This window comes from Corylus avellana, chromosome 10, assembly GCF_965113065.1.
Source record: "Corylus avellana chromosome 10, dhCorAvel1.hap1.2, whole genome shotgun sequence".
Lineage (NCBI taxonomy): Eukaryota > Viridiplantae > Streptophyta > Magnoliopsida > Fagales > Betulaceae > Corylus > Corylus avellana.
In genome coordinates, this window is record NC_142499.1 from 18,030,119 (window position 1) to 18,040,863 (window position 10,745).

The 10,745-nt window shown below is 37.1% G+C and overlaps 1 protein-coding gene across 2 annotated transcripts; it reads left to right on the top strand.

Annotated features, from left to right (window-relative positions):
• Positions 1 to 312: 312 nt before the first annotated feature.
• PAH1 (Lipin family protein) lies at positions 313 to 9,758 on the top strand. 2 transcript variants are annotated; one of them, XM_059606501.2, is made up of 11 exons: positions 313 to 713; positions 1,151 to 2,796; positions 2,894 to 3,474; positions 3,579 to 3,652; positions 4,626 to 4,710; positions 5,729 to 5,815; positions 6,166 to 6,238; positions 7,564 to 7,607; positions 7,721 to 7,849; positions 7,921 to 8,019; positions 9,442 to 9,758. In XM_059606501.2, exons 2-11 carry the CDS (start codon positions 1,287 to 1,289, stop codon positions 9,505 to 9,507), a joined length of 2,748 nt encoding a protein of 915 aa, XP_059462484.2. In that variant the 5' UTR covers positions 313 to 713; positions 1,151 to 1,286; the 3' UTR covers positions 9,508 to 9,758. The 2 variants fall into 2 exon arrangements, with proteins under 2 accessions (XP_059462484.2, XP_059462485.2); XM_059606502.2 differs by having other exon boundaries at positions 1,220 to 2,796.
• The last annotated feature ends 987 nt before the right edge of the window (positions 9,759 to 10,745 follow it).

A 10,745-nucleotide genomic window follows, 5' to 3' on the forward strand; every position in this document is an offset into this window, starting at 1 on the left:
CCTAAGGACTATAGCGCAAAGGGCATTTTTGGTGTTTTATAATCGATAAAATTTTGAGAAAACTAATTTTACCTCACTACACTTAATTTAGAAAAAAACTATTATGGGTCAATATAATTTTTTTTTTTAGTTTGAGATATTATAATTGAGTGAAATTTTCATGAGTAAGTGTAATTTTATTTAATTTTTGGTTTTTGTTTTTGTTTTTATTTTTTCAGAGCATCAATAAATATTTTGTTCACTTCAAGACAAAGTGCACTACGAGGTGATGATGGTCTCTGCTCTTTCCTTTTAAACCCGGAGACATTTATCTGAGTACAGTATTTAACAAGGAATCTAAGCCTGAATACCCAAAAAACCCTTCTTTTTATTCAATATTTACCGGTGACCTAGAGAGCAATTTCTGTAATTTCATCCAACAACAGGACCGGTTAAGCATTTCCGTTCGAGGAATACCTATTTATTGCTTGGCCATGGAGGTTGCTGGTTTTTGGCGTCCATTTGTTATCCTCCAAACAATCCCCCGAAAAGTCCAAGCTTCGAAGCCGCCAAGCATTTCAACAAGGGAGGATTGAATACGCAAACACAAACATTAATTAAAGAAATTCCTAGAAGACTAAAGCGACCTCACCAAGAAAGAGCAAGAGAAAAACTTTTTTGAGCATTTGGGCTGTTAGATTGGTTTGTCTTCGCCCATCTTCAAATTTCAATCTGTAAGTGTAACCACCTTAATGTCGTTTTAATTTTCTCTGAGAGGTTGTGTTCTCCGCTCTGCAATATATATATATATCTTTGTGGGTTTTGTTTGTTTAATTTTCTCGGGAAGTTGGTGTCTCTGCATTTTTGGTTGCTGGGAAAGAGGAAGCTTGGGAAAAGAATCGAAAATTCGAGATTTTTTTTAGCGGGTCGGAGTTGATTTTTTCATTTATGTGCATGTATTTTCGTGGGTTTGAAATGGCTACTGGAACATGTCAAGTTTTTCTTTTCCTTTTCTTTCCTTTCTTGGCGACCAAACGGATATTAGGGTTTTAAGTTCACTTCAAACTGGCGTTGACATCATATGTACTATTTACTTTGTTTCTTTAAAATGATCATTTGATGGAATTTTTTTTTTTTTTTTTTTTTTTTTTTTGTCTTGGATTTCACGCAGTGAAATACGTCGCAGTCTTGTTTGGAGGAAATAATTTTATTTCAATTTGGGTGGATGTTATTTTTGAAGGGAAACAAAGATTAAAATCTAATTGGGGCTTCCCAAAATCTTGAGGGTTTGAGTGGAGGTTGACCAGATGAATGTGGTTGGTAGGGTTGGGAGCCTAATTTCACAAGGTGTTTACTCTGTTGCTACTCCTTTTCACCCCTTTGGTGGGGCTGTCGATGTCATTGTTGTTCAGCAGCCGGATGGGACGTTCCTAAGCACGCCTTGGTATGTCCGGTTTGGTAAATTTCAGGGAGTTCTGAAAGGTGCTGAGAAGATTGTCCGCATAGCTGTCAATGGCGTTGAAGCCAATTTCCATATGTATCTTGATAATTCAGGCGAAGCCTATTTTATAAAGGAGGTTGATGCTGGTAAAGGAAGTGAGACAAATGGGGTTGTAAAGGATTCTGATAATTTAGTAGTTACAGGAGAGGATAGTATTATAGGTGATAATAACAAAGACAGTAGTAATGACAAAATTGATGACATTCATAGACTTGAACATAGTGTCTCTGATTCAGAGGTGGTTCGGTTGCGAGATGAATCTGTTTCCTTATATGCAGACCGAATTGAGAGGGTAGAATCTGATGTTGAGCGAAGGTTTTATGAATTCAAGGATGAGCATTCCCCTTTGGAGGGTTCAGTTGAGTTGTCGGAATATGGATCTAATCGATATGAAAGTTTAGATGGTGAGGATTTTGTGGAAGCCCAATGTTCGGATTCAGAAGTGATCTTGGTGAGTGTGGATGGTCATGTACTGACAGCCCCCATCTCAGCATCAGAGCAGAATACAGAGAATGTGCAATTAAGCATACCCCAGTTTCATTTAGGCCCAGGTGAAGGGACAGAATTTTGTGAAGGCAATGAGGAGTTTGGTTCAGGTGAAGATGTCTGGGCTGCAGATTATATTAATAAGCTGAGTGCATCTACGGCCAATGTTGCATCTGATGATGTCTGCAGCATTAATAATGATGACAATGCTATTGGGCGCCAGCTGGAAGTTTGTGAAGGAGTAGGGGAGCATGTCTGTCAATCTCAAGAAGCTCCGGGCATTTCAGATCAGGAAGGAGAGATACTCGTGCAGAGTGATTCAGAAGAAGTGTCTGCTAATAACAAGAGGGAAGATGTGTTTAAGAGCTGTTTGGAGCTGTCAAAGTTGACCAAACAAGTTGCAAATGCTGATTTAAATGATGTAATTTCCTCATTGGATGTCTCAGAACAGAAATCTCAGGAGAGTTCTCCAGTAGCTGGTGAAGACAAAGACGAGGGCGTTGTAGAATCTAGAAAGGATTATGATTTATCTGCTTCCGGTAGTTCTAGTTCTCTGGGTAATGGGGCATCTCCAGGCTTACAGGTTGGAGTTGAATCAGTTGAGAAAAATGCATCAGGTGCACAACATATGGTGTCTGACAGCATATCTGTTCATTCTGTCACTAATGGTTCAGAATCCAAGGGCAAAAACTTTTCTACATCAGCAGCATTCGAAGGGATAGATAATAGTCCACTGAGAACTGTACTGGAAGATGAGTGCAGTAAAAGTGAGCTAGTGGAACCTCAAACGGAAGCTTCCAGTGAAGGGATACAAACTCACTCTAGCATAAGTAAGGAGTTCTTAGTGGCATTTGTTAAAATTATGGGCTTTCCTGTTGTCAATCTTAGAGAGTATTTATTTTCTTCCATCCTTCTTACAATTTGCAGGGTTTGAGATCTCGCTCTGTAGGAATGAACTTCACCCTGGTATGGGCTTGGATGCTGCTGCTGAAGCTTTTGATGCACATCGGATATCTGAAGAGGAGTTTAAAAACTCTGCAGTATCGCTTATTAGAAATGAGAATCTAATCATCAGATTTAGAGAGAGCTACTTGCAGTGGGAAAAAGCTGCTCCTCTTGTTCTTGGAATGGCTGCATTTGGCTTAGAATTACCTGTTGAGCACAAAGATACAATTCCCGTGGGCACACCACAGCCCAGGGATGACGATTCCGGTAACCCTGCTTCCCCTGCTTCATCTGGACGCAGATGGCTCTGGCCATTTAGAAGAGTCAAAACACTTGATCATGCTAGCAGTAATGCATCAAGTGAGGAGGTCTTTGTTGATTCTGAATCTGGTAACTTACAAGCATTATCAATTATGACATCGCATGATGGCAAGGAGTCTCCTCACAAGCAATTGATAAGGACCAATGTTCCCTCTAATGAGCAGATAGCATCTTTGAATCTGGAAGATGGTCAAAATATGATAACTTTCAGTTTCTCTACCAGGGTTCTAGGAACACAACGGGTATGTTAATCATGTAGCATTTAAAACTTGCAATATGCAGATGGTAGCCAGTAGGATTGGATTTTGTATATTCTTATTGCTAATACCACATTTACGTTTAACAGGTTGATGCTCGTATTTACTTGTGGAAGTGGAATGCACGAATTGTAATTTCAGATGTTGATGGGACAATAACCAAGTTCGTATAGTAAATCTTATATTAGGCTGCTAAATATGTTTTTTACTGGAACTTCCTATAAGTTGATGAAGATGCTGCTATTTATGATGTTCTTTTCCCTGTCTACTTCCTCTATTTTGTATTAGATTTGACCCCAAGAGATGACGAGCCCAAATGCCTGACCATAGCTTCCACACACATTATTTCTTTTAGACTTTTCACTTCTCAGTTTATACACAAGTCATTAAAGTTGTCATATTACCACCAAGGCTTCCATGAGGGTGTTTCCTCTTATGTGGTCTCCTTTCATGGTTTTATTCATATAGATTCTAACTCCTGTTCTTTTTGGAATATTACGCTTTGGCAGAATGAGTATTTTATTTGTCATGTGCCCTGTTGTACATTATACTGACAGGCATCCAGTACAAATCATTAACAATTTTAGTTTCAATTGTATAACCATGATGCCTTAATTTGTGATGTAGTCAAGGACACCAAGGGACTCTTTTTGCATTATAATCACCTCTAAGCAGGGCTTAAGGTTCTTGCTGATAGGTTGAAACATTTTATTATAAGTGGTGTTCTTTGTTTATAATTGTCTTTGTACAGGGGGGGCAATTTTATTTGTCCTGATGCTTGCATATAAGATTTCAATGGGAAAAACATTTTTGCTTGATCTCCTGGTTGCTTTATCATAACTAGACCTTTTGATAGAAGTTGGAAATATAAACATATCTGGTGATATGGAATAGAAGTCACTAATATGGTATTAAGTAAAGATTGTGGAACTAATGACTTAGCTGAGGGAAAAATAACATTTTATATTTTATATGGAAAGAAGAAACCCTTCCTCTATAATGACTTCTACTTTTAAAAGTATTAGCATTCTTGTCAAATCGATTTATGATGAAACCTATAACTTTGAATGTCTTCCAATTAACAATAGGTTTTGTGACGTGCATTACCTTGACCATTTGTTTTTCTTCGTTTCCAGGTCTGATGTTTTAGGCCAATTCATGCCTTTAGTTGGAAGGGATTGGACTCAATCTGGGGTCGCTAAACTTTTCTCGGCAATTAAGGTACGCCTTTGTCTAACTTTTAACTTTCCCAAATCCTCATTTGATTTGTGTCTGACTCCCAAGTCTTTTAATCTTACCAAAGTTTGTAGGAGCCAATAAAGCAATAAGGTATTTCTGACTTTGGACAAAAAGAGTGATTTTATTGATCTGAGATATGTTTCAAAATGTACTCTACAGATTTGGTTTGTATGATTTAGCCTTGAGCAAGGTTTAACAATCGTGGAACTATAGTGGTTCACCAAGGATAAATTAGTCAGTACATCCCTTTCTTGTCAGCTACAGCCTCGATCTAGCAAGTGAACTATTTTTCGTTTTCTAGTATGTTTCACAAATCTACTATGCAGTTCGACCTCTGGTTTTGCCACTATCTATCAGTGAAGGGCTTGTTATTATGATTACTAGGCTTCTATATTTTTCTCTTCATGTGCATCATTTCGTCATGGACATATAATCTTTTCATTTTTCTTGTCATTTTGATTTTTCTGAGGGGAAGGATTCATGTGTGCCACGTGCTACTTCTACACATGATTGACCATCTTTCTTTCTATCAATTTTAAGATAGTTTGGAAAAGGGATGGGTGAGGTGGGGAAGAAGAGGAGAAACTGTTATTGGTTGACACAATAAAAAATGGCCCACCAAATCCCAGTTTTGTTAGATCATTGCAACATCAAGCTTGTGAAATATGGCACTATCTTCTCATCTCCTGTTTCATAGCACTATGTAAATCAGTAGTTCAATTTTTTTGAAGCATTTGCTTTCTTGGAGTTTGGTTGAATGATAAATTTTATTGAGCAGTATGGTTGTTGAGTTAATTCCTTTAACTAATGACCTTTTTTTTTTCTTTGGAGTTGCACATGGAATTATATTTTTTTTACAAGTAATTGATGCAAGGTGCCCTTAAGTACATAGGAAGTATACAAAAGAAAGCCTCTAACTAGAATTATCAGCTGTTCTGGAATTATATGGCCTTCTTTTGTATATGGATGTCTAATATTAGATCCCTGTTTTTTTCTACAGGAAAATGGATATCAGCTGCTGTTTTTGAGTGCGCGTGCCATTGTTCAGGCATATCTAACTAGAAGTTTTTTGCTTAATCTGAAACAGGTACCAAGATAAACTGGTTTTTGGTTGACTCGGTCCTAACTGATTGAAAATGGGAACCTATCTGTGAGATTTTATAGCTTGATGAAATTAAATTAAGAATTGACAGCATGGTGGCATCAATGTAGTTTTTGCCTTCTATCTCCATTGAAGGGTTTGCGTTATGATCTAGTTTCTGACAAGTTGATGCACATATGTCTATATGGGTCATTATGGTCGATCTTTGTAGTTTTTACGTATTGGTTCAGTTCTTCTCTTCTCTTGCCTTACAGTACACTTGCAGTGTAGAGGTTATAGCTACCGTGGTGGTAGAATTATATAAGCTCAATTGGCAACTCTTTCTTCACTTGCAGGATGGGAAAACTTTACCAAATGGACCTGTTGTTATTTCACCCGATGGATTATTTCCCTCACTGTACCGAGAAGGTGATATTCTTCCCATCCTAGAGAAATTATATAATGCCACTAATTTGTAGAAATACTTTAACCTGCATTAATTCTGTAGTACAGTTGCCTATAGTGCCAGCTATATTATGGGATATTCAGTGGTTGCTCTCTACAAAATATGATTTCTGTCTGAATGTTTAGTGGTTATAGTGACTTTTTCACAGCGATCAACATGCATAAAAATTCTCTCCTCCGGGGGCGATGGATATATGAAGCTCCAACACAATGATGGATAAAAGGAGGGGGGTTCTGGAGGGGCCATGTGTCCCCCTTTAGTTTTGAAAAATTCTATTGGATTGGGGGGGTGGGTGGGGGTGGGGTGTGGGGGTCTGGAGGGGTCCCCCTTTAGTTTTGAAAAATTCTATGGGATGGGGGGGTGGGGTGGGATGGGTATTCGAAGCTCCTACACAATGATGGACCCAAATAAGGGCTAAGAGGAGCCACCACCTGGGGGGTTTTTAAAAAAAAGTTTGACTTGGCCCCTATTTAAACAAAAGATCTTCATACCCAACCTCCCAAACAACCTATTTGACTAGACTGAAAAAAATAAAATAAAAATTGAACAACCTCCCTTGTTTTGTAATGCATCATAACAACCATTATTTGCCTCCCTTATTTTGCAACGATGCAATGACCATGACCCAACTCGCCCAACAACTCCCTTATTTGTCTAACAAATTGTTTTTCAAGGAACTACATAATAAGGTTTTTCAGCTGTAAATATGATCCAAACCAGGTTTCGCAACAAAATTGAAGATACGGTATCTAAAAGAACGTCGGGTTTCATTTTTTTAGGTGATTGAGTTAAAATTTGAAATATATTAAGAAACAATTATTTGGTGTTTGTTATTTTGTTTATATTTTGTTCACACTGAATGAATACTAGTTTTATTTTTTATATATTAATTAAATCCTAAATCTTAATATATTCTCGTTCATGCTTTGGCCTCCAAGATAAGAATTCTTGGTTCCGTCCTTCCTCCCACATCAAATGGAGACTGGTGTAACTAATAGTTTTACCATAGGCCTAGGCATCTAATTTAGTTCACCTTTGACGTGTGATGTTACATGCTCTGATGATAAGGTATTAAAGCTTATAAAAATGGCCTTGGTTTGTTGTTCACATGTGGAAGCAACACCTCACTGATATGTTCATCTATCATTGCATCATTGACCACTTCAAAGAAAAATAGGGTTATGTTTGACTTTTACCCAATAGTTTCATTTCCAGGTAGCATTAGTCTGCATTGTTTCTTACTTTGCATGCCTTATTGACCATTTTGCTTCTCCATTTCTGATGGCAGTAATAAGAAGAGCACCTCATGAGTTCAAGATTGCATGTTTAGAGGTAAATATCGAAGGTCAAACCTTATTACTGGATGTATATTAGACACTTTTACTAAGCATTGGATCCTTCTTTCTGACATTTTGTTGTATATGATGCAATATCATATTATGCAGGATATTAGAAAACTCTTCCCTTCTGATTACAATCCATTCTATGCGGGATTCGGAAATAGAGAAACAGATGAACTCAGTTACAGGAGAATTGGGATCCCTAAGGGCAAAATATTCATTATCAACCCTAAGGTATTTATCTTCAACTTATGTTTTTCACTTTTCAGTATTTTGTTCACTAAAAAATTGATCTAAACTGACAGGGTGAGGTTGCTACTAGTCATCGCATTGATGTGAAGTCCTACACGTCTTTACACACTCTTGTCAATGACATGTTCCCACCAACTTCATTGGTTGAGCAGGTAAGATAACTTACCTTAGAATTGACAAAAAGCCAAAGAGACATGGATGGGTCTTATTTTGTTGGGTTAAATACTAAATACCCCATGGAGTTTCATAATTTTATTTTTTCTCCTCTAGGGTTTTATTTTTATCACAGGAGATCCCTGTGGTTTTGATAATAGACCAAATTAGTCATTCTGTCAGTTGACCGTTAGTTGACTTAACGGAATTCTACGTGGATCAATCAAATGTTGACACGTGGCACTCATTTAATTTTTTTTAAATTAAAAAAAATGTATATATTTAAAAAAAAAAAATCGGGGGTGGCCGAAACCACCCCCAGTGGGTACTGGGGGTGGCTCAGCCACCCCATAGAGCCACTCCCTTGGGCACCAAGGGGGTGGCTCAACCATCATTGGGGGTAGTTTCGGCCACCCCCTAGGCTCCATGGGGGTGGCTAAGCCACCCCCAATACCCACTGGGGGTGGTTTTGGCCACCCCCTTGGGCACCAAGGGGGTGGCTCAACCACCATTGGGGGTGGTTTCGGCCACCCCCTAGGCTCAGCCACCCCCAGTACCTACTGGGGGTGGTTTCGGCCGCCCCCTTGACTACCATTGGGTGTAGTTTTGGCCACCCCCTAGGCTCCATGGGGATGGCTGAGCCACCCCCATCTGGCCAGCTGGCCACCCCCGAATGGCAATTTTTTTTCCTTTTTTTTTTAAAACATTTTTTTTTAATTTAAAAAAAAAAAAATTAAGTGGGTGCCACGTGTCAACATTTGATTAATCCACGTAGAATTTCGTTAAGTCAATTAACGGCCAATTGACAGAATGACTAATTTGGTCTATTATCAAAACCACATGGATCTCCTGTGATAAAAATGAAACCCTAAGGGGAAAAAATAAAGTTATGAAACCCTATGGGGGTATTTAGTATTGAACCCTATTTTGTTTAAGGAATGCTAATCTACTCTTCATATCTATTTCACACTGGGCTAAGGTGGCATATTGGAAAGCCACTTAAAATATATTACCTCAGCCAGTATAAAATGGGTGTGAAGAGTAGCATTACTCATTTTGTTTTGTTTCTCTCACAACTTCGAGTATCAATATGAAAAGGCACTTAAAACATGTTATGTTAACCGTTGTAAAATGAGTGATAAATGGGTGTGAAGAGTAGCATTACTTATTTTGTTTTGTTTCTCTCACAACTTCGAGTATCAATATGGAAAGGCACTTAAAACATGTTATGTTAGCAGTGATAAATGAGTGTGATAAATGAGTGTGAAGAGTAGCATTACTCATTTTGTTTTGTTTTTCTCACAACTTCGAGTATCAATATGAGAAGACACTTTAAAACATGTTATGTTAACCGTTGAAAAATGAGTGTAATAAATAGGTGTTTACTTATCTCACAACCTCAAGTATCAATATATGTGCAGGAAGATTTTAACTCATGGAATTTTTGGAGAGTGCCAGTGCCAGACATTGATTTATTGGGCCAATAAGATCAGTAGCTTGGGGTGTCCCATAAAATATGAATACATTCAACATTCTTGTTGTACGAGAAGCAGTCCTTGTTGTACGGGAAGTTTTGGGTATTTGTGGGTCATAAACATCTCTCACTGAATAAAAATTCCTGCTGACGTTTAGCTCTCCCTTGTATCCGTTTCTTTCTTTTGGTTTTTGTATATGATATCGACTCCTCCATTAAAAGAAAAACTTGCATCCAGAGAAACAAGGAAGCTATGTTTACTGATACTTTTTCTTTGTCTTTCTGATCTCTCTCGTGCTTGCAAACTAGTGATTTCATGGGAGCCATTGCTGCATTTAGATGCTCCCATGAAATCATCAAAATGTTTTCATTTTCGGTGTTGCTTTTTTCGTTTGAATTTGTTGTTGGAGAGTCCACTCTTCTTGGATACATTGGTTTGGTTCTCGTAACCCCACTTTATTTTATCATTCAGTTTTTTTTTATGGAATGACATATTTGGTCTTTTTTTTTTTTTTTTTTTTTTTTTTTAAGAAAAATAAAGAAAAAAAAGGTTAGGTGGCCCATATGCGATCCTTTTGGGCCTGTAGGGTGAGGCCCATTACTTGGAATCAAGATGGTATGACATATTTTTTTAGTAAATTGGTTCAGGATTGTTAAGTAATTTTATCTTATAGAATCATTATTTTAAAACGATTCACATTTTATATCATGAGCTTTTATTATATGTTATATGAAATAAATATTAAGAATATTTTTCAAACCTAAACTTTAGTATTTTACTTGTGATAAATTTGAGTTGTTAAAATCTGAATCATTGAAAGAGAATGGATAGAACTTTAAAAAGTAGTTGTATAAAATATCAAGAATATGGAATTCATATATAATCAATGAGAGTTTTGAACCCTGTAGTAAATCACATGCCCCCTAGCATTACTCAAAGTACTCATTTATATTTTTGTTTTGTTTTTTTTTTTTTTTTTGAATTAGAATTGGTAACTTTTATTGACTTAAATCGAGCCTTGCTCAGAGTGGACAATTTCCAGAATACATAAAGGAAAATTATCAAGCCAGAATATTTCCTGATTTATATTTTTGTTTTGAGTAAAGATAAAAAGCCACTCTTTTATTTTAAAATTAGTGTCTCACAATGATGATGTGACAATGTCAGGATCGGTTATTATTAAAAAATAAATAAATTTAAAAGTTAGTTGAACCAATTGTTAGATAAAAGTGTAGTATATAATATTATTA

Excerpts from the sequence above, each read along its gene's own strand:
- PAH1 (XM_059606501.2), top strand. The coding sequence starts at position 1,287 with ATGAATGTGGTTGGTAGGGTTGGGAGCCTAATTTCACAAGGTGTTTAC. Across the intron at positions 3,475-3,578 it reads GGGTTCTAGGAACACAACGG|GTTGATGCTCGTATTTACTT; the intron begins GTATGTTAATCA and ends TACGTTTAACAG. Across the intron at positions 4,711-5,728 it reads AACTTTTCTCGGCAATTAAG|GAAAATGGATATCAGCTGCT; the intron begins GTACGCCTTTGT and ends TTTTTTCTACAG.